Source organism: Rattus norvegicus, chromosome X (genome assembly GCF_036323735.1).
Source record: "Rattus norvegicus strain BN/NHsdMcwi chromosome X, GRCr8, whole genome shotgun sequence".
NCBI classification, from domain to species: Eukaryota; Metazoa; Chordata; class Mammalia; order Rodentia; family Muridae; genus Rattus; species Rattus norvegicus.
In genome coordinates this window covers 45,959,478-45,983,240 of record NC_086039.1, presented here as the reverse complement: position 1 = coordinate 45,983,240, position 23,763 = coordinate 45,959,478, and the positions used below count along the sequence as shown (strand labels likewise).

The 23,763-nt window shown below is 45.0% G+C and overlaps 1 protein-coding gene across 1 annotated transcript; it reads left to right on the top strand.

Annotated features, from left to right (window-relative positions):
• Positions 1 to 23,376, top strand: Anhx (anomalous homeobox). Its single transcript, XM_039100513.2, is given in 8 exon segments — positions 1 to 747; positions 11,960 to 12,087; positions 14,439 to 14,562; positions 15,373 to 15,399; positions 15,401 to 15,558; positions 16,680 to 16,993; positions 22,787 to 22,905; positions 23,175 to 23,376. Coding segments are annotated over 8 exon segments (1,260 nt in total). The 5' UTR covers positions 1 to 480; the 3' UTR covers positions 23,298 to 23,376.
• Positions 23,377 to 23,763: the final 387 nt, after the last annotated feature.

The window sequence follows — 23,763 nt, the reverse complement described above, 5'->3', positions numbered from 1 at the left end:
ATTTGTGTTCTAGCAGCTCCCTCCTGTTGTAAGATGCTCCAGGACCCAGCATTTCGATCTGGAAATCAGTGTTCCATGCTCTGAAAAGAGCGATTGTCTGTAATTGGATGACCGTCATGTCACCCATGCAGCAGATGCCAAGGCTTCTGGGAAACCCACAGAGGATACAGCAAAGAGCAAATGGAAACCCAATCCTAGCTTCTGTGAAACCATGGAGCATAGGAAGAAGGATTGAGGCTCAGAAAGTTGAGATTGGGTGGTTGCAGAGTGCCCTGCTCAGTGGTCTCTGCACAGTTGCTTTCATCAAGAGCAGGGTTATTTTGGGGAGCTAGAAGGAGGATGTGAGAAAGCACCCGAGCTTTTCCCAAGTGAGTTATGCCACCTTGGACATGGTATAACCTGAGGCTCAATATCATCTGTCTCGTGTAATGGGTCTGAAGAGTGGTGGATAGAAACTAGTTGATATCAGTGTTACTCTGAATGTTCTCAGTTGACAGGATGCAGGACTTCCTGAGGCTGCTGAGGGAGCATGGGGACACCAGCTCTCCCCCACCAGACTTGTTGACCCTGGCAGGCAAGCTGTGTTGGGACTTCCAAGACAAACCTGTTCAGGTGCTACATTTGGTGGAAGCCATTCTGAACAGCAAGCTTTGCTGGGATCTTCTGAACAATGCAGACGTGAATCTGGTATGTGCTCAGGTCCTGTTCCAGCAGGAGCAGCACCATTTAGCCCTCCAGATTCTAGAGGTATGATGAAGGTATGGTGGTTGGTACAGAGAGAAGTGGGGACACAGTGTCTCCCACTGTCCTCCGAGGTGTTATGTCCTGAGGCAGCATGCACACTGATTTGAGCAAGTAACACCTAGCTTGGTAACCTTGGAATATACCCTTTTAGAACTCCTTATTTGGTGGGGACCGTGGACCAAGTGGTAAGATAATGTATAGTTCTGATGTCCTTGTGTGGGAAAACTTCTCCTGGGGAGATGAAAACCATTTGTCTGCTCACCCCAGATAGGGAACCCACAACAGACCAAAGTAGCAATACTAGCAAAATGCCACCCCTGGCACCATGGTTTTCACTTAGTAACCTTGTAGACTCAGTATGTGTCCTTTTGGATTCCAATTACCCCAACCTTGGTAAGGCAGTAGGTTGATGGAAGTTACATTGCACAGACATGTCTCTGCAATGGTTTTCCAAATCTGTACAACACTCAGACATTGGAATTATAGCATTTGTATGAGAAAAGCTTTACTTGAGGATGGGCGGGAAAGGCAACATCCCAAACCACCATCCTGTAAGGTATAGTGCAACTAAAATTAACCTTGGCAAAAACAGGCATGACAGTCTATTGTCTTCTGCTCTCAGCAGAGGTCAAGTGATCCCAGAACTTCACAATTTAGAGCATACTAGATTCAAGCATAAACAAGGCCTTATACAGCATGGAAAGGTTCCATACATATATTATCAGTTGCTTATTTGGTCCACCATGGTGGATACAAAGCATGGATACGAGGAGCTAACTTCATTGCTCCCTGTAATCCTTGGTCATTCTCTCTGAGTCAATACATATCCATGTCTTAGAGTTCTTCCTTAGAGCATCCCTACATTTCTCCACACCTGATAATTTCAGCGGGCCTGACTTAAATCCACTCAGTCCTACCACCCAGTGCCAAAGGGGACCATGGTCTTGCTCTGCTCGGCTGCATCTGCCAACTCGGTGTTAGCAGTGGGGACATGTATAACTGTTGCCTCCTCTTTGACAATACCTGGCTGACGGAGAGTTCCTGACTGGGTAAACTAACTCCACCCTTAGCATAACTTCGAGTCAGGGAAAATTCCCTTCCTTTGTCTGGGGTGTGTATGCATGTATGTTTGCATGTGTGTGAGTGCATGCATGCATGCGTGTATATGTGTGACTGTGTGTGTGCCTGTGTGTGTGTGTGCCTGTGTGTGTGTGTGCCTGTGTGTGTGTGTGTGTGTGTGTGCCTGGGTGTGTGTGTGTAAATATGGCATAGGACTGGCTTGTTCTTTATCACCTGTAATGTTCTATCCTGGAAGTCTTCTGTGAAGTGGTCTTCAAGCTTTAAGACTTCCAGAAGATCCTTAGCACAAAATTTGTTTTGTTTTGTTTGTTTGTTTGTTTTTTGTTTTAGATCAACATTTTTCTTAGGAACTCCACTTCCACTCAAATGCAGCCTCATTTGTCTTTGAGTAAACCAGATAGAACTCTTTTCTCCACTTGCCTTTTTTCTCATCTCTGGGTTGCTCTCTAACTTACAGACTCTCCTTACAGGCTGGATTAAGTGAGTTAGATCAACAAAGCCTTTCCTACTAATTAAAGATCTTGTGCCTCCAAAGGGCTCAGGAAAACAGACCAAATCTCCATGGTGGCTTTGAAGGCCCTGCTGAGGCAACTTTTTCTTTGGCACCTCTATGAACATAGCTCTATCTGATCCAGTGAACAGAGACTCAAACACAGCTCCTTTTATTCCTAGTTCCCTCAGTAGCTTCTGCCGCTTGTCTGTGGTCCTTCAAGTCCCTGTTGTTTATTGCCATTTCAGACAGACATCACCAAGTATTCCTAATGGTTTTGATAAGTCAGTATATCAAGGACTTATTTCTCTCACAAGGTCCCAGGTTAAGCATCCTTTGCATTACAGAAAGATTGGTAGTTATATTACTCAGTATTCCTGGATCTACCACAGCAACACAGATCCCATCCACTCCCATGTCTCCCAGCCTTGCAACTCAGGCTGAAACAGGTTCTTTCATTACTTGTTTGAAAGTATCTTCCTTCATTCCAGCTGTTCTTGTGATGAATGGACCACACTAGTTTCTTGCATTGGGCGACGGTCAATGCCCCCCATCTTCAATTTGGATTACATTTTCTACCTCTTTTTCTACTAAACTTTGGACTCAAGGGGTATCTTCAGTGCTCTCTCTCTCTCTCTCTCTCTCTCTCTCTCTCTCTCTCATTCACTTTAGTTGCTAAATTGGCAGCTAAGACTAGGGATGTTATCTGCATCTCTCTTTCTTGTTGTAATTGGCCCTGTATAAAAACAAGTTCCTGTATGGCTGCCATCCCAGCCTCAGATGAATTTCTAACTATACACATCGGTGGTCAGGGAACCTCTGCTGCTGATTATATCAATCTGCACTTTTGTGCACTAACTTCAAAGATTGCAAAATTCCTTCTAAGCCTTTAACTGTTTCCAGCAATTCTCTGTAATTACATGGCAGACTCCACTCTTCCGTCTGACAAGCCACCCCATTCCACATGTAGAAGAATGCTGTCCTTGGATTTGTTCCAAGGACACTCCTAAACCCGATGACTCGGTCTTAGTTTCATGTCTCGCTTGCCACAGAAAAGACCATGTAACTGCTGTCAGAGCACACAATCACCCTATATACACTCCACAAGAATGGCCAATGGTAACAGAATTTCCTGGACTGATGCTTTCCCCACAGGCCTCCCAGCCTCAGATATTATCCTTGCATGGATATTGAGGTCCATGTACTCCCTCTTTACCAATTCACCTTTGGTTCTGTTTGGCCCCTGTTTGGGCTCCAATCATGCTGTTTGACATATTTATATATACATATACATAAGCATATACATATACATATATTATATACATACATACGCACACATTTACATATATATACATATGTAGTCTATATATGTCAATGTGTATTTATACATATATATGCATATAAATGTATATATACACACATACAAACAAAAAGGGGGGCAGCAAGAGAGACAAAACCCTTTTGTCTACTCACCCCAGAAAGGGAACCTATGACAGACCAAAGAATGGATACTACTGAAATCCAGATGTTGAACCAATGAGTTCTATTGGGGTTATTTACAGGAATATGGGTGAGGGATTACTTCCAGTAACAGAAATGACTCAGACATCTCCAAGGCCTACCTCAGCATGTGAGACAGCTCACAAAAACAGGTAGCCTGGAACATACTGCATGACCTATAAGCCGTGACTTATAGGCTTATATGCCTATAAACACAGGTCACTCAAAACATTGGAGGGTGTCCTTTCTACTTGCCTCAATTGGTCTAAACATCTTCTAGACAGCTTGACTGGTTTCTTCTCATTCTAGGCAGCTACTATGATGTCAGTCTTTGGATCATTGCTTGGTCAAGTGTGTTCCTTGCATCTTTACTCTACTGTGTCTCTGGGTCTTGGCAGCTGGTCTCTGTTAACTCTGCCAGGGTGAGCTCCAGTGAATATGGTCAGATTCAGGGTGCCCTTGAAGCTAATTCCTTTTTTTAAAAAAATCAGGACCACTGCATCTGAGACACTGCCGGAACCTGAAGGAAACAGAACGGATAAACAGTTCTCTGCACCCAAATCCCGTGGGAGGGTGAGCTAAACCTTCAGAGAGGCAGACACGCCTAGGAAACCAGAAGAGACTGCACTCTACACACACATCTCGGACGCCAGAGGAAAACACCAAATGCCATCTGGAACCCTGGTGCACTGAAGCTCCCAGAAACAGCGGCGCAGATCTTCCTGGTTGCTGCCGCTGCAGAGAGCTCGTGGGCAGCACCACCCGAGCGAACTTGAGCCTCGGGACCACAGGTAAGACCAACTTTTCTGCTGCAAGAGACCTGCCTGGTGAACTCCGGTCACACAGAGGCAGAATTCCTCTAGGACCGGGCACCTCTTGTGTTTACCGGTTGTCCCACACCCGCGGATCCCGGCCCACAGCAGCTCTCTGCTCCCAGACCCAGTGGGAGAGAGACCCCACCGCCTGGTCAGGTGGGCACTCCTGAGGCTGCAGAGCAGAAGAGACCACCAACACTGCCCACCCCTGCCCACATCCCTGACCCAAGAGGAAACTGTATAAGGCCTCTGGGTTCCCGTGGGGGAGGGCCCAGGAGCCGCAGGACCGCTGCGTCTGAGACACCGCCGGAACCTGAAGGAAACAGACCGGATAAACAGTTCTCTGCACCCAAATCCCGTGGTAGGGAGAGCTAAACCTTCAGAGAGGCAGACACGCCTGGGAAACCAGAAGAGACTGCACTCTGCACACACGTCTCGGACGCCAGAGGAAAACACCAAACGCCATCTGGAACCCTGGTGCACTGAAGCTCCCAGAAACAGCGGCGCACATCTTCCTGGTTGCTGCCGCCACACAGAGCTCATGGGCAGCAACACCCGAGCGAACTTGAGCCTCGGGACCACAGGTAAGACCAACTTTTCTGCTGCAAGACACCTGCCTGGTGAACTCAAGACACAGGCCCGCAGGAATAGCTGAAGACCTGTAGAGAGGAAAAACTACACGCCCGAAAGCAGAACACTCTGTCCCCATAACAGGCTGAAAGAAAACAGGAAAACAGGTCTACAGCACTCCTGACACACAGGCTTATAGGTCAGTCTAGCCACTGTCAGAAATAGCAGAACCAAGTAACACTAGAGATAATCCGATGGCGAGAGGCAAGCCCAGGAACCCAAGCAACAGAAACCAAGACTACATGGCACCATCGGAGCCCAATTCTCCCATCAAAACAAATATGGAATATCCAAACACACCAGAAAAGCAACATCTAGTTTCAAAATCATATTTGATCATGATGCTGGAGGACTTCAAGAAAGACGTGAAGAACTCCCTTAGAGAACAAGTAGAAACCTACAGAGAGGAATCACAAAAATGCCTGAAAGAATTCCAGGAAAACATAAACAAACAAGTAGAAGCCCACAGAGAGGAGACACAAAAATCCCTGAAAGAATTCCAGGAAAACATAAATAAACAAGTAGAAGCCCACAGAGAGGAGTCACAAAAATCCCTGAAAGAATTCCAGGAAAACACAATCAAACAGTTGAAGGAATTAAAAATGGAAATAGAAGCAATCAAGAAAGAACACATGGAAACAACCCTGGACGTAGAAAACCAAAAGAAGAGACAAGGAGCTGTAGATACAAGCTTCACCAACAGAATACAAGAGATGGAAGAGAGAATCTCAGGAGCAGAAGATTCCATAGAAATCATTGACTCAACTGTCAAAGATAATGTAAAGGGGAAAAAGCTACTGGTGCAAAACATACAGGAAATCCAGGACTCAATGAGAAGATCAAACCTAAGGATAATAGGTATAGAAGAGAGTGAAGACTCCCAGCTCAAAGGACCAGTAAATATCTTCAACAAAATCATAGAAGAAAACTTCCCTAACCTAAAAAAAGAGATACCCATAGGCATACATGAAGCCTACAGAACTCCAAATAGATTGGACCAGAAAAGAAACACCTCCCGTCACATAATAGTCAAAACACCAAACGCACAAAATAAAGAAAGAATATTAAAAGCAGTAAGGGAAAAAGGTCAAGTAACATATAAAGGCAGACCTATCAGCATCACACCAGACTTTTCGCCAGAAACTATGAAGGCCAGAAGATCCTGGACAGATGTCATACAGACCCTAAGAGAACACAAATGCCAGCCCAGGTTACTGTATCCTGCAAAACTCTCAATTAACATAGATGGAGAAACCAAGATATTCCATGACAAAACCAAATTTACACAATATCTTTCTACAAATCCAGCACTACAAAGGATAATAAATGGTAAAGCCCAACATAAGGAGGCAAGCTATACCCTAGAAGAAGCAAGAAACTAATCGTCTTGCCAACAAAACAAAGAGAAGAAAAGCACAAAAACATAACCTCACATCCAAATATGAATATAACAGGAAGCAATAATCACTATTCCTTAATATCTCTCAACATCAATGGCCTCAACTCCCCAATAAAAAGACATAGATTAACAAACTGGATACGCTATGCAGAACCTAAATTCTGCTGCCCACAGGAAACACACCTCAGAGACAAAGACAGACACTACTTCAGAGTGAAAGGCTGGAAAACTTTCCAAGCAAATGGTCGGAAGAAGCAAGCTGGAGTAGCCATTCTAATATCAGATAAAATCAATTTTCAACTAAAAGTCATTAAAAAGATAAGGAAGGACACTTCATATTCATCAGAGGAAAAATCTACCAAGATGAACTCTCAATCCTAAATATCTATGCCCCAAATACAAGGGCACCTACATACGTAAAAGAAACCTTACTAAAGCTCAAAACACACATTGCACCTCACCCAAAAATAGTAGGAGATTTCAACACCCCACTCTCATCAATGGACAGATCATGGAAACAGAAATTAAACAGAGACATAGACAGACTAAGAGAAGTCATGAGCCAAATGGACTTAACAGATATTTATAGAACATTCTACCCTAAAGTAAAAGGATATACCTTCTTCTCAGCTCCTCATGGTACCTTCTCCAAAATTGACCATATAATTGGTCAAAAAACGGGCCTCAACAGGTACAGAAAGATAGAAATAATCCCATGCTTGCTATTGGACCACCATGGCCTAAAACTGGTCTTCAATAACAATAAGGGAAGAATGCCCACAAATACGTGGAAATTGAACAATGCTCTACTCAATGATAACCTGGTTGAGGAAGAAATAAAAAAAGAAATTAAAGACTTTTTAGAATTTAATGAAAATGAAGGTACAGCATACCCAAACTTATGGGACACAATGAAAGCTGTGCTAAGAGGAAAATTCATAGCGCTCAGTGCCTGCAGAAAGAAACAGGAAAGAGCATATGTCAGCAGCTTGACAGGACACCTAAAATCTCTAGAATAAAAAGAAGCAAATACACTCAGGAGGAGTAGAAGGCAGGAAATAATCAAACTCAGAGCTGAAATCAACCGAGTAGAAACATAAGGACCATAGAAAGAATCAACAGAACCAGAAGTTGGTTTTTTGAGAAAATCAACAAGATAGATAAACCCTTAGCCAGACTAACGAGAGGACACAGAGAGTGTGTCCAAATTAACAAAGTCAGAAATGAAAAGGGAGACATAACTACAGATTCAGAGGAAATTCTAAAAATCATCAGATCTTACTATAAAAGCCTATATTCAAAAAAACTGGAAAATCTACAGGAAATGGACAATTTCCTAGACAGATACCAAGTACCGAAGTTAAATCAGGAACAGATAAACCAGTTAAACAACTCCATAACTCCTAAGGAAATAGAAGCTGTCATTAAAGGTCTCCCAACCAAAAAGAGCCCAGGTCCAGATGGGTTTAGTGCAGAATTCTATCAGACCTTCATAGAAGACCTCATACCAATATTATCCAAACTATTCCACAAAATTGAAACAGATGGATCACTACCGAATTCCTTCTATGAAGCCACAATTACTCTTATACCTAAACCACACAAAGACACAACAAAGAAAGAGAACTTCAGACTAATTTCCCTTATGAATATCGACGCAAAAATACTCAATAAAATTCTGGCAAACCGAATCCAAGAGCACATCAAACAATCATCCACCATGATCAAGTAGGCTTCATCCCAGGCATGCAGGGATGGTTTAATATACGGAAAACCATCAACGTGATCCATTATATAAACAAACTGAAAGAACAAAACCACATGATCATTTCATTAGATGCTAAGAAAGCATTTGACAAAATTCAACACCCCTTCATGATAAAAGTCCTGGAAAGAATAGGAATTCAAGGCCCATACCTAAACATATTAATAGCCATATACAGCAAACCAGTTGCTAACATTAAACTAAATGGAGAGAAACTTGAAGCAATCCCACTAAAATCAGGGACTAGACAAGGCTGCCCACACTCTCCCTACTTATTCAATATAGTTCTTGAAGTTCTAGGCAGAGCAATCAGACAACAAAAGGAGATCAAAGGGATACAGATTGGAAAAGAAGAAGTCAAAATATCACTATTTGCAGATGATGCAATAGTATATTTAAGTGATCCCAAAAGTTCCACCAGAGAACTACTAAAGCTGATAAACAACTTCAGCAAAGTGGCTGGGTATAAAATTAACTCAAATAAATCAGTAGGCTTCCTCTACACAAAAGAGAAACGAGCCGAGACAGAAATTAGGGAAATGACACCCTTCATAATAGACCCAAATAATATAAAGTACCTCGGTGTGACTTTAACCAAGCAAGTAAAAGATCTGTACAATAAGAACTTCAAGACACTGAGGAAAGAAATTGAAGAAGACCTCAGAAGATGGAAAGATCTCCCATGCTCATGGATTGGCAGGATTAATATAGTAAAAATGGCCATTTTACCAAAAGCAATCTACGGATTCAATGCACTCCCCATCAAAATACCAATCCAATTCTTCAAAGAGTTAGACAGAACAATTTGCAAATTCATCTGGAATAACAAAAAACCCAGGATAGCTAAAACTATCCTCAACAATAAAAGGACTTCAGGGGGAATCACTATCCCTGAACTCAAGCAGTATTACAGAGCAATAGTGATAAAAACTGCATGGTATTGGTACAGAGACAGACAGATAGACCAATGGAATAGAATTGAAGACCCAGAAATGAACCCACACACCTATGGTCACTTGATTTTTGACAAAGGAGCCAAAACCATCCAATGGAAAAAAGATAGCATTTTCAGCAAATGGTGCTGGTTCAACTGGAGGTCAACATGTAGAAGAATGCAGATCGATCCATGCTTATCACCCTGTACAAAGCTTAAGTCCAAGTGGATCAAGGACCTCCACATCAAACGAGACACACTCAAACTATTAGAAGAGAAATTAGGGAAGCATCTGGAACATATGGGCACTGGAAAAAGTTTCCTGAACAAAACACCAATGGCTGATGCTCTAAGACCAAGAATCGACAAATGGGATCTCATAAAACTGCAAAGCTTCTGTAAGGCAAAGGACACTGTGGTTAGGACAAAACGGCAACCAACAGATTGGGAAAAGATCTTTACCAATCCTACAACAGATAGAGACCTTATATCCAAAATATACAAAGAACTCAACAAGTTAGACCGCAGGGAGACAAATAACCCTATTTAAAAAATGGGGTTCAGAGCTAAACAAAGAATTCACAGCTGAGGAATGCCGAATGGCTGAGAAACACCTAAAGAAATGTTCAACATCTTTAGTCATAAGGGAAATGCAAATCAAAACAACCCTGAGATTTCACCTCACACCAGTGAGAATGGGTAAGATCAAAAACTCAGGTGACAGCAGATGCTGGCGAGGATGCGGAGAAAGAGGAACACTCCTCCATTGTTGGTGGGGTTGCAGACTGGTACAACCATTCTGGAAATCAGTCTGGAGGATCCTCAGAAAATTGGACATTGAACTGCCTGAGGATCCAGCTATACCTCTCTTGGGCATATACCCAAAAGATGCCCCAACATATAAAAAAGACACGTGCTCCACTATGTTCATTGCAGCCTTATTTATAATAGCGAGAAGCTGGAAAGAACCCAGATGCCCTTCAACAGAAGAATGGCTACAGAAAATGTGGTACATCTACACAATGGAATATTACTCAGCTATCAAAAACAACGACTTTATGAAATTCGTAGGCAAATGGTTGGAACTGGAAAATATCATCCTGAGTGAGCTAACCCAATCACAGAAAGACATACATGGTATGCACTCATTGATAAGTGGCTATTAGCCCAAATGCTTGAATTACCCTAGATCCCTAGAACAAACGAAACTCAAGACGGATGATCAAAATGTGAATGCTTCACTCCTTCTTTAAATGAGGAAAAAGAATACCCTTGGCAGGGAAGGGAGAGGCAAAGATTAAAACAGAGACTGAAGGAACACCCATTCAGAGCCTGCCCCACATGTGGCCCATACATATACAGCCACCCAATTAGACAAGATGGATGAAGCAAAGAAGTGCAGACCGACAGGAGCCGGATGTAGATCACTCCTGAGAGACACAGCCAGAATACAGCAAATACAGAGGCGAATGCCAGCAGCAAACCACTGAACTGAGAATAGGACCCCTGTTGAAGGAATCAGAGAAAGAACCGGAAGAGCTTGAAGGGGTTGAGACCCCATATGTACAACAATGCCAAGCAACCAGAGCTTCCAGGGACTAAGCCACTACCTAAAGACTATACATGGACTGACCCTGGACTCTGACCTCATAGGTAGCAATGAATATCCTAGTAAGAGCACCAGTGGAAGGGGAAGCCCTGGGCCCTGCTAAGACTGAACCCCCATTGAACTAGACTGTTGGAGGGAGTGCGGGAATGGGGGGAGGGTTGGGAGGGGAACACCCATAAGGAAGGGGAGGGGGGAGGGGGATGTTTGCCCGGAAACCGGGAAAGGGAATAACACTCGAAATGTGTATGAGAAATACTCAAGTTAATAAAAAAAATCAGTTATTGGGTTCCCTGCTTAAGGAACCCCGTTGCAGGATGGAGTGTTTTAATCTGGGAGGAAAATGTCACACAACACATGTGGTGACACATTTGACAAGGATACCTGACCTTAAGCTTACCACAGAGGTTCATAACTGCAATCTGAACATTTGTGAGACCGTGCCAAGACTGTGGCTAGTTTTCAGGCCAGCCTGCGATAAATGATAACACACAATCATTCGGTAGGAATGTAGTAAACAGAGAGGGACTACATGGTTGTTCTGAGGAGAATACAGAATGGTGGTTAGTAGCTTTGGTGATCAGAACACCTGAAGTGGGACTAGAATCTCACTGAGACAGTTCGTGCCTAGAGCCAGAGAAGGAGAACAAGCCATGGTGAAGATGCTATGCTTTCTTCTCTGTACTGGAGTGACTGAGTAGAGGACTGGCTGGCTTATTTTTTGGAGGGTTGTGGGGCTTAAGCTGAGAAAGCAGGCCTCTGATCTATTCATGTCTGGCATGATGTCTGCTATGTCCTGTGTGGTAACTGGCTGGGCCAGGGTGTCACCTCCTCAGAGCCTGCTGGTACAGGAGAACTCTTACATTTGGCTGATATTGGTGGTTTGCAGACCCAGATGATTGCCTTTCCCAAAGGCTGGGTTGGTATGGATGATCAATTTGCCACCTAATCTATGGAGGATAAAGGTGACTGGGTTTCAGCAGGTTTTTCTTACAGGTGTGTCACGTGCCAGGAGGCAGCCAGGAGCTGACACATCTCTGGAATAACATCCACTACCACTTGACCATGAGGAGGCTGGGTGTCACCAAGCTGAGTTCAGCACAGAGGTTTCGATGCACAAAGAGGTATTTGCTGATTGTCCTCTGTGCAGGCTCCATGGGATTTCCAGGAAAGGAATGTGACCTCCAAATCCCAAGGGGCTGAGCAAACAAGGACAGGAAGTCACCTTAGCTGTATTTATTACACTATAATGAACTGTATGGCTCCCATGTTTGTCAAATCCTGGTGTGCCTGTCAACAATCTGATGCTTCAGTGTTTCGAAGGCTGGAAATAGATGACAAGAGGCAGCTCTGGCATCTTGACTGTACAGATTTCTCTTCATCGCTAGACACAGAGCCTGTGGATGGAGATAATGAGTAGTATAGCTAATTGAGTTTTGCTTAACTACTTCTCATATCATTTACTCCCCATGCCCTAGGCATCATGCTATCTCCTGGGGAATGCAGGAGGAGATTGTTATCAATTATAGTCTCACCTTCATCACTGATGGAGGACAAAGCTGGCATGGAGCAGACAAAACACCCCTGCCTGAGATGGTTTTAGTTTGTTTGTTTTTTGTGTTTGTATTTGTGTGTGTGTGTGTGTGTGTGTGTGTGTGTGTGTGTGTGTGTGAGAGAGAGAGAGAGAGAGAGAGAGAGAGAGAGAGAGAGAGTTACAAGGCCAGATTTTACTAGACACTGAGACTGTGAAGCCTTTGCTTATCATCCACAGCCTCAAACTAGAGATGGGGGACAGAAGGTTTTGACACTTGGAGCAATGCAGGCTTGCTGAGTCACAGGGTCCTCTCAGTAGATTATCAGCCTTGTGATGGGAGATAGGGCCATTTCACCGCAGGGGCTGATAGCCCAGCAGAGTGCAGCTGAGCAGTAACAGTGTCATGTCCCTGTGTTTGTGAAGTGTTCTCAGAGTGCTGGGTGCTTGCAGGTTGTGGGTGTAGACCAGCCGTATTTCCTGCAGCTGTCCAAGGGATAGGTTCAATAGAGAAGAAACAAAATGAATTTCCTCATGTAGGGCTATGCCAACAGTAAGAGGACTCAGACAGATCAGGTCTTTGCTATTGGGAAGGGGCACACATTTGACCATGTGATTAGTTATAAGCCCAGCCAGGCCTTGGATGAGAGTGGGGAAAACACACAGACAAAATTTTCAGGCTGGAAGATCACAAGCCAAGATTGAGAGGTACCTGCTGTCTTGGAGCAGATAGCAGACACCACAAGAGAGTTTGAGTTTGTTCTCAAATACAGTTTGGTTCTCAGCCTGTGACCATAGGAAAAGGTGGTGCTTGGTTCACATCCCCCATCCCAGGGACTCCTGAGACATTTGACAAGCAACCTCAGAAGGATGCGGGCAAAGACCAGAACATGGGCTTTGGTGTAACTATGCTGGTCAGCCCTGCAGTGTTCTGAAGGCCAGCTGTGGCCCAGGACTGAAGTCTAGGCAAGAGGAGTTCCCTACTGAGTATGAATTCTCATGCCCAGGGCACTTTGTTCTGGTTGTGTCTGGGCAGGAGGAGGCTCTGGGTTTACAGGTGAATTCCATTTGGGATGTGTTAAATGAGATGGTCCTTGGATGTACAGGCATGGCACACATATGTCATATCTATATGTCATGTATTCCTCAGAAAAGTGACCTTTAATACATGTTGTGTGTCCTTTATTAAGAAATTCTAAAGGAAGAGCAGGAAAATCAGTGTAGGAAAAAGGGAATGATAGCTACATGGTCCCTTCAGCCATCCTGAAATCCCTGTGCTGTGTAGAGACCAGAGGGAAAAACAATACCATGGGCCTCCTGCACGGTGCAGGGGCTCTCCAAGCCAGGAAGAGCAGCAAGAGGAGGAGAATGGAGGACATGAGGGATTGAGAAGCATAATTTAGAGGATGAGTGAGATGGGCCAAGTGGAAAAGACAGACAGACAGACAGACAGCCAGACACACACACACACACACACACACACACACACACACACACACACACGAAGGTTGCAGTCATGATATTGGCCATTCTCTGAGAAGTTGTTCTGCTAGGGACCAAGTCAGGAGGGCAACTAGAGGGATTCATGTATAAGGTGAGAGATTCATAGCTTTGCTAGCTCATGGAGATGACCCTGAGTAAGAGAAACAGATGGTGCAGAACAGTGTTAATAAACCTGATATGAACAGAGCAGGAGAGAGATGGTTCTTGTGCTGGTCTGGCCATGGGGGGCCTGTGCTCAATCATTGGGTGAGAGTAGAGAATGGTGGACCACCAGTCGGCATCTCAGAAAGAAGGAACCAGGCTACTCTCAGTGACTGGGACTGAGGTGCAGGGGTGGACTGGAGAATGCTTCTCAGAACTCCGCTGCTGAGAAGTCCCAGGCGCTGTGATGATGGAACTTGTGCTATACGTGTTATATAAATCCTCCTGCCCCCCCCGTAGGAATCCACCATCCCTTACCATCTGTCTTGAGAATCCTAAGAACTGGAACTTTCCCCCAGAGGTTCACAGCTATCTGCAGGACTTTGCCAGAGGTGTAAGTGCTTATCCCAAGAAGGTCCAGTTGGTAAGGAAAACACCCACTCTAGGTGGCTTATCTGCTACACTTCCAGAGACTTCCCTCATCCATAAACCCTGTCTCCCTACCCCCTCCAGAATTAACTCTTCTCTCTTCTTTCTAGGAAGCTCTCCCTACCTCCTCTCAGCAGACTTCCCTCCCTCACTTCCCCAAGGTGCCTCATTGTCTTCTTCCCAGAACCATCTTTTGGTGGCTACCCTCCACTATGTAACTTCTTGAGCTTTCTGTGTCTCCTCCTGGGCTCACTGGGGTCCACAGCCCCCTCCCTGGTTTTATTTGCCCCCAGCCCCCATGTTCCCAACATCTCTGTGAGGCCTGGTTTTCTCATGAGGGTCTGCCACTTCCCAGCCTGGTCAATTCCCAAATGCTCCCCAGTTCTATGCTTGTGATTCTGAGCTGAAAGTCCCAGTGTAGAAGAGAATGGACATTGTTTGGGACAGTGCAGACACTGATCCAAGAGCTCAAGGTAGTTTCAATCTGGCCCTTTTTTAAAATTAGGTCTTGGGTTTGGGTACTCATGAATGTCAGCTGGTCCAGAATGGTATGTGTGTGTGTGCATGTGTGTGTGTGTGTGTATGTGTGTGTGTGTGTGTGTGTGTTTGTGTGTGTGTCTAGCTACTTCTTCAGCACATGTTTCAGAGACAATCTGTTTTTCCCTGCACCAGTTCACTGATCACAATATCTGCATCCTTTCAGGGGTCAAACTGGCTGTACCCAGTTTGCTATGTGAATATTAGCTGCCCAGACACTTTTTTGAACCCCTGTAACTGAAGGATGTTTTCTTTGGGGGGGGTACAGGAAAAACTGGCTTTGGAGACAGGCTTGAAATACTGAGCAGGTGTACAACTGGTTTGCTAATTATCGGTGGCATCAGAAGGCTCTTCTCCAGCATGTGGCAAGAGCCCAGATGGCCATATCAGAAGTTCCTGGGGAAAGGATCATGTTCCTGAGCCAGTGCAGCTCTCAGGAAACCATTGTGAGTTTCTGACTGTATCTCAGTGCTCAGATGAGCAACCCAAGGGACAGTTGGGGACTGATTTCTGACAAGATCTAGCTGACTGTGAATTGCCCCTGCCATGGCTGTGTGTGTCTGGAGGTGGGGTTTGACATAGCCTTTAGGACCTAAAATGAGTTATTTGGGAAGTGAATCAGTCTCCAGGCTTCGAACTATTAGTTTGCACTGAAGTAAGACAAAGCGACAAAAATATTGGTATGACTCAAGATCACTTGCATCCCCCCCTCTCATTTGTTTCCAGCTGGATGTGAAGGAAGTGGGACTCTACAATAACCAGAGACCACCCAACAATCTAAGGGGCTGAAGTCCCCAGCTGTGAGGTTTTCTAGAGACAACACAACACCACAACCACTGGGTTTCAGGTAGTGTCATTCACTCAGGCCAGGGAACAGGTCTCCTCTTTAGTCCCCTCCTCCTTTAGTTGGAGACCAGAGCATAATTTATCCTTAAACCCAGCCCTTTCCCTTCTGGGCCCTAACATGGTGGTTTGCTTTTATTATATTTTTCCTCAAGATTTGGTTGTCCTTTTATTTCATGGAGTAAGCAGCAGCCTGTATGTACCTCACCTTCTGGGCCTCCATGTGCTCTACTCCCCTGTGATAAGAAAGACAGGAGCCTCCTGCATACAACTCGGTGCTGGTCAGTCATAGGGTCAGTGCCAGACTGGACACTGCCCAGGTGTGTGAACCCCTCAGTTTCTTGTGAGCTCTTACCTATGAAATGGGGATGTGGTAGGGCCTACCATATAGGCTATGGGGAGGGGGTGTTTAACAAGAGATCTGATCATGTTTGGGGCACATTAGCCCTGATAAACATTCATTTGACATTAGGGTCTTGCAAATCATTCTCTCTTTTCTGGTTCTGTGTAATAAACAATTGTAATTATATGTGACTCTGGGCATGTCGGGAGCAGCCCTTGGTAGCTGCAAGGAAGATCAGGCAGGATCATTAGTGGCAGTGATGTGCAACCTTCCACAGCATCATTGGTGTCAGCCCATACTACCAACTTTGCCTGGATTCTCCTCTAACACCTACCCATTCCACCCTGGCCTCTACCCACCAGGGCACATTGTTTGCTTATGTTCCCCAGGTCACTATATGGATGGGAAAGGCACCCGGAGTGGCGAGGTCATCATGCTGCCAGCCTCACACCCATGGCCCCTGCCAATGGGCCTGGCCTCTGCTCTCTGGCTGCTGGCAGTAACATGCTTGATTCCTCCGTGAATGTCCCTGCATCTTGTATGATGCCCCTTACACTGCCATCCTCCAAGGAAGTTTTCCTCCCAGTGGAGCAACTGGAGCAACCGTTTCATAAACAATATCTGAACTCTGGGATGGGGATGGATCTTGAAGTTGTTCCTATGTCCATGGCTGTTGCTGCCCTCAGTGATCTCAGCCATGCAGGTGAGTATACCATACACAGACTGTGATATTTGGGGCCAGCCCCAACAACTACACAGGTCCTCAGGTACTGTGTTGGACTAGATGTGTGGATGTGGCCACCATGTACTTGAATCAGGAATGTTCAGTGAAGTCCAGAACTACTAAGTCAGAACAGAGTCTTCAGAAATATCCAAGATTATTTTCCATTTGTGTCTCTTATGGGGAAAATTCTCATGAATGGCCAACAAGAAAGAGTTAAAATGGGTAGCAATATTTAACTGCCTGCATACATCAGCATCCCCAGCTGTCCTACCTTACCTGTGAGTACCTGTGCAGCAGAGGAAGGCAGACACATGAGACATGTCCCTCCACACCCTGCACTTCATTCTGGGATAAAAACTGCCTGGAGTTTGTTTTTCAGCACCTTTGCAATTTTTTGTCTCCAATGGGATTATGTGACTTTTCATCTTACAAGGCCAGTGGGTTTGCTTGCATTTCTTAGCATTCTGTGAGCAAAATGCAGGCTTTCATGTCTAGCAGTTTTTAATTTCCTCCTTAAAAAAAGCTTAAAGTAGCTGATTTTGTTCACATTTCTAATGCTTTACAGAATTTCTAGCATGCCATTTGTAAACTTACTTCTGGGGTCCTCCTTTGCCCAGTCTCTAGGTAGATGAGGGCTCCTCAGGTCTGGGATTGTAGTTCATGCCAAAGGCAACCTTCATTCCCCACGCCTGACTTTGCACAAGTCCTCCATGCACTGCGGCTCTTACATGACCGATCACATTCCCACATGCCTGCAGGACCAAAGGAAGGTGAACTAGAAGTGGGGTAAAGCTGTAGTTCTCAAAGCCCACCCCCAGGAATAAACTTTCTACAGCAAGCCTCCATCATCTAAAGGTTCCATATCCCCCACCCATGCAAAAGCACCACCAAAGGAGGGCCAAGTTTTCAAATACCTTGGCTAAGTGAGACTTTCTCACTCAAAGCGCCACAGGCTCCACTTATACTCTCTCTCTCTCTCTCTCTCTCTCTCTCTCTCTCTCTCTCTCTCTCTCTCTCTCCCCATCTATGTGTGTATGGACAGTTCCTACATGCCAGCACACACAGGGAAGTCAGGTTTGGATCCTAGCATTCTACCTTGTTTAAAACAAAGTCTCTTGTTAGACCGTGAACCACCAGAGTTTCTTTGGTTGATACATACTCCCATCTTGGCAGTGAGAACAGAAAGGCTACATATCCATGCTTTGCCATCCAGATTTTGTAAGGGTCCTTGAACTCAGGTCCTCATGGCTACCTGACAAGACCCTTACACACTGAGCCATATTCCCAGCCCAAGTTCCACATTTTAGTACTTGTGCCACTCTGCAAGCCACAGGCTTCCCTGGTACCTGAACTTCCAAAGTTGTAGCAACTGGGTATGCCCATTTTCACTTTTGTTTCTCATAGAAAAGATTTAAAAAAACCCTGCTGTGTTGTGTGTGATATAGGATATCTGCCTTGGCCCTGCAACCTCACAATATTTATTAAGAGCGGTGTCTTTCAAATTCTTCAGAAATGAAGAAATCAGAAATGAAGAAATCAGAAATGAAGATTGAAGTATGCACAACATGTCCAGAAAGGGCTTTTTGACCTTAGAATGTCTTGGGCAGTGGGCACCACATTAGGCAGATAGATATTCTTGTGGTCGGGCAGGAGGCTAGAATAAACCTTGTCCTAGGCCTCATGTTCTGGTCTGAGGTCAGTGTTATGTTAGTGCTGACAATACTAGCCCATCATGGACCCAGGGAAGTATGAAGCCTGCATAAAGCCTGCCCTTAAGGCTTCTCTCCTGCCTGTGTGCCCAGTTAGAGATGACCAAATCTACTAGCTTGTCTTTTAGACTCGGCCACCTTCAGAGAAGCTCTAACCTGCAGCAGATAGGAACAAATACAGAGACCCCCCCCAGTAGACACGCAGAGAGAGGGAGGGAGGGAGGGTTAGAGAGAGAGGAAGAGAGAGGGGAGGAGACAGGGAGGGGGAGACAGGGAGAATTGGGATTACACATCTCTAAATATGATGATCAGAGGTCTCCATCAAATCCCTCCCCCAGAGCTCAGGGAAACCACAGAAAAAGAAGTTGAAAAACTGTGAGAGCCAAAGGTGTTGGAGGACACCAGGAGTACAAAGCCCTATAAATCAACTGATCCAAGCTCATATGAACTCACAGAGTCTAAATCAACAAGCATAGGGCCTACAGGGGTCTGTACCACATCCTCCGCATAAATATTATTGCTTTCAACTTAGTGCTTTTGTGGGACTCATGAGTGTGTGAAGGAATGGGCCTCTGATTGTTTTGCCTTCTCTCGGGACTCCTTTCCTTCTGTTGGTTTGCCTTGTCCAACTTCAACGTGATTGTTTTTATTTTACCTTATTATAGTTTTGTTTGGTGTATTTTGTTGGTATCTCCTAGAAGCCTGTTCTTTTTAAATGAGAGACAGATACGCAGTGGATCTGGATGGGGGAGGGTGGTGGAGAGGAACTGGGATGAGTAGTGGGAAGAGAAACTGCAATCGAGATACATTGTATTTTCAATAAAAGGGGGTGGTGGTGGAAGAGTCAAAGACCTTTCAAGACACTCCCTGGCTAATGTAGTGAGAAAGCCAAAGGCAGAGTGTGGCAGCAATGGCTTTTCCCTCAAGAACATCTCAGTGAAGTAGTGGGTAAAAAGTGGAAGCACCGAAGCGGCAGTGTGGCCAATGCCTGAAGTACAACTTGCGTGACTTTGCTAACTGGAGAAATTGAGACTCTGCCTTTGGACAGTGGGAAGCCCACAGTGGCAAAGGCTAGATCAGAGTCAAGAGATATGGACTTTCCCTCAGTTCCTGGAAGTCTATGATAGGTCTTAGAGGTGGTGGCTCTGTCCATTCTTTCCTTGGGAGGGAAGCTGAGTCCTAGGGATGGTAAACTCCTTTTTGTACAGTCAACTTTGTGTCCTGCAGACAAGTGGCTGTGCCCAATGTGTGTGCATGCCTTCCTTTCACCTGTGGTTTGTGGAATTTTGTTATCTGTAGGATTTACTGAGCAGTGGATAAGCCATCCTCAGAGCTTGCACCCAGAGGAGGGTCCAGGACCCAGAAGTGGGCAAGCAGCTTCCACTGCAGTCTCTAAAATTCATCATCAACATAGGTAATCCTGAAGGGCCCTGGGCTTTCTGTGGGTCACAAGATATGATTGGGTTTCCTTTGTAGACTCACTTTTTCAGAGTTTGAGATCGTATCTTTCCTTATGTCTTTCTGAAAAACTTAACACTTTTTCTCAAAAAAAAGAAGACCCCAAACACAGGCAACATGGGTGGGCATCCCACACTTTGGATAGTGTACAGGCTCATTGCTGGCATAGACCCCTTGGTTTTATTACCCTGTTCCTCATGTTTATTTCACAAACAAAGCCTGCTGGTTTCTGAGAGGCATGGAGGTTTTACCTCTTGATATTGCAAATTGTTGTCTGAAAAGTATTGAAAGTCCTAAGAGATACCAAGGTATGGACTGTTAAGACAGAAGACCTGTCAGCAAACACTTCTTGGCATCAGCAATAGTTACTGGGTTTGGTGGTTCTGTGTATATGGGCTGGATCCCCAGGTGGGGCAGGCTTTCGATGACCTTTTCTTCAGTCCCTTCTCTATTCTTTGTCCCTGTATTTCCTCCCGTGAGTATTTTGTTCTCCCTTCTAAGAAGGACTGAAGCATCCACATTTTGATCTTCCTTTTTCTTGAGCTTTGTATGATCTGTGAATTTATTTTCTTAGAGATTCCAAGCTTTGGGGCTAATATTCACTTGGTGTCCGGGTTACCTCACTCAGGATGACATTTTCTAGTTCTGTCCATTTGCCTAAGAATTTCATGCTGACAGGAGCCAGATATGGATGTCTCCTGAGAGGCTCCTGGTACAGAACCTTACTGATTCAGATGAGGATGCTTATTGATACAGATGAGGATTGAGCATGGGGACTCCAATGGAAGAGTGCGAGAAAGGACTGAAGGATCTGAAGGGGTTTGCAACCACATAGGAATAACAACAGTATCAACCAAACAGATCCCATCAGAGCTCCCAGGGACTAAACCACAAACCAATGAGTACACATGGAGGGACCCATGACCCCAGTCACATATGTAGCAGAGGATGGCATTGTCCAGTATCAATAGGAGGAAAATTCCTTGGTCCTGTGAAGGCTCATTTCCCAAATGTAGGGGAATGCCAGGGTGTTGAGGTGGGAATGGATGGGTGGGAGGGAGAGCACCCTCATAGAATCAGGGGGAGGGGGATGGGAGATCGGGGAAAGGGGATATTACATTTGAAATGTAGATACAAAAAAAATCCAAGAAAAATAAAAGAAAAGAAAAAAGAGGATCTGGCTTTCTGAGGCATGAGTCCAGTGGTCCTGTGGTAGAAAGATAATATCCAAAGTCACAAAGGATTGCAGATGGGAAGATGGATAGTGTCCAGGGTGGTCCAGTCCTCTGTGATTGAGAGAAGATGCCCAAGGTTTTCACAAGACTGCAGATAGGGTCAGGATATGGAGTGGTCTGAGGTCTTCTGGTATAGAAAAGTTGGCAAAGATCTCCATGTTGGCCACTGGCTCCAGAAAGCTGTAACTGTTGTCTGGGCCTTCTGGTGGAGAGGGAATTGCTACTGCTTATCCCATTTCGGTGGACACTTCTCATGTCTACACTAGCGTCAACCAAGTCCATGATTCCAGGTCATGATAGAAGCTTCCTCATCCAGCATGTCTCTGATACTACTGCTCTAGGGGATGCCCTTCAGTTGTAATGATTAGCTGCATCACTGAGTGTGACACTGTTCCTAGGGGAAATAAGAATAAATGTCTGCTCACCCCAGATAGGGAACAGATGGCTACTCATGCCATGCAGGGAACAGGTGACAAAATAATGATAAAAAGTCCATCCTGGTGAATGGCTGTGTTTACTGGGGTAAGGAGTTGCTTACAGAGCAGGCATGACCAAGGGTAGTTGGGCATCACCAAACCGCAACCAGTGTAGGTGATGACTCATGAGAGCTGAGACCCCTGGAGCACTCTTGCAAGCTGCTTGTCAAGTGCAGCATCCTTGCTAGGCAATTTAGCTCATCAGAGGGAGTCTTCTCCAGGCAGCTCGGCTGGTCAGAGTCCCTGCCCTCAGCCGATGCTTGCTGCTTCAATTAACTCTGGGGAGGGACTTTTACAGATCTTAAAGTTTCGGCTTTCCCAGACATTAAGTTAGTTTATTTCCCTAGTCTCATATGCCTCGCTGCTTCTTCCTGGAAGGAACGTCTCAAATCTGAGAATATGAACCCACGACAGTTCAGTAGGAATCCATGTAAATAGAATCATATACTGTGCACTAAAGTTTGTTTTAGAAAGGTGGCATAAGGTCTCTTTGTGTAGATCTCCTTAGCCTCTAAATGCCCCTGTCCTCCTGCTATAGCCTGTTGAGTGCTGTAATTGTCAACCTGGGCTCCATGCCCCAACCTTGTTTTTTTCTTTTTTTATCCATTTGTTTCTTTTTTATTTGCTCTAGTGGCCAGTGCTTAGTGTGTCCACTGTAAGATTTGTCCTGCTAGGACTCGGTTAGCCTCAGTGATGACCTCCTCAGTTGCTCCCTATGACTTGCTAGATGAGGCTGATCACATTAACATGTTTCCCTCTGCGCAGATTGCCTCGTCTGAACAATGGTCACGATTTCGTCAATTACTCAGAATGTCTTAGATGTATAGATGTAGGACTGTGGGGATCATGTGACCCAGTGTTGCCATGAGACAAAACCTTTTCTGATGTGAGAAGCACAGTTGTATAAGATAGAGCTCTTCTCTTTCAGTTCTCTGGAAGTGATGCCAGCATTACCTGCCATGCCAGCACCTCTGTCCACGATGAAGCTGAGCCAACCCTTGCCCTTCAGCAAGGTGAGATATTCTGGGGTTTGCATGGTTTTCTTCTCAGAGCTACTAGTACTGCTGGGTGGCCAATAAGGAGCAGAAATGACTTCTGGGTGGATGTTACTAGATCCAAAACTGCGCTGGAATTTAGGGTAGAGGGCCGTGGTAGATCCTCTCCTAAGTTCAGAATAGGTTTTATGTTGCCAGGAGGTACTCTGGTGGGAAGGCAGGTATCCTGAAACCTGGCTGAACATGACTCTGTTTGTAATGCTGTGCTGTTCTTTGTTTTCTTTCAGGTACAAAGGGCTGATGACCAGCCCTCATGAGATGCTTTCTGGGGAGCCACAATGCTCCTTGAGTTTTCTGAGGGACCCCTGGGCCAAACCGCCCATGTAGAGATGGAGCAGCACATGGAATGAACAAGTGTGGACTGTGCATCTGTTCAAAACGAGTTTCAGAGATTCACTGTGAACAAAAATCGATGTTCCCAGAGTTCCTCACAAGTGAGTCTGCTGGGAAGCCCCAAGAGCATCTTGTCATACTACACTGTTTGAGTAGTTTGGGTGGTAAATTTCTTTATTGCAAAGTTTTTAGAGAACTGTCTGTGGTGTCATAAGTCCACGGTGGTTCTGCTCCACTCAGGTAATGATAGATGTTTAGTTGAGCCTCCCAACAAGTGCTGGGAAAAGGCTCACTAGATCAGAGAAGAGTATTCCACTGGTGAACCCTCCTACTGCCATGTACACAGGGACACCCTCTTCCACTCATTAACTTTGTGAGTGGGTTCAGAGAGTGATTTCATATTTTTCTGGACATGAGACCCACCTCCTTGAGTGCTAAGTTGCAAAGTTAACTAGAGTCAGTCCAGATAGGGTTCAGCAGAAC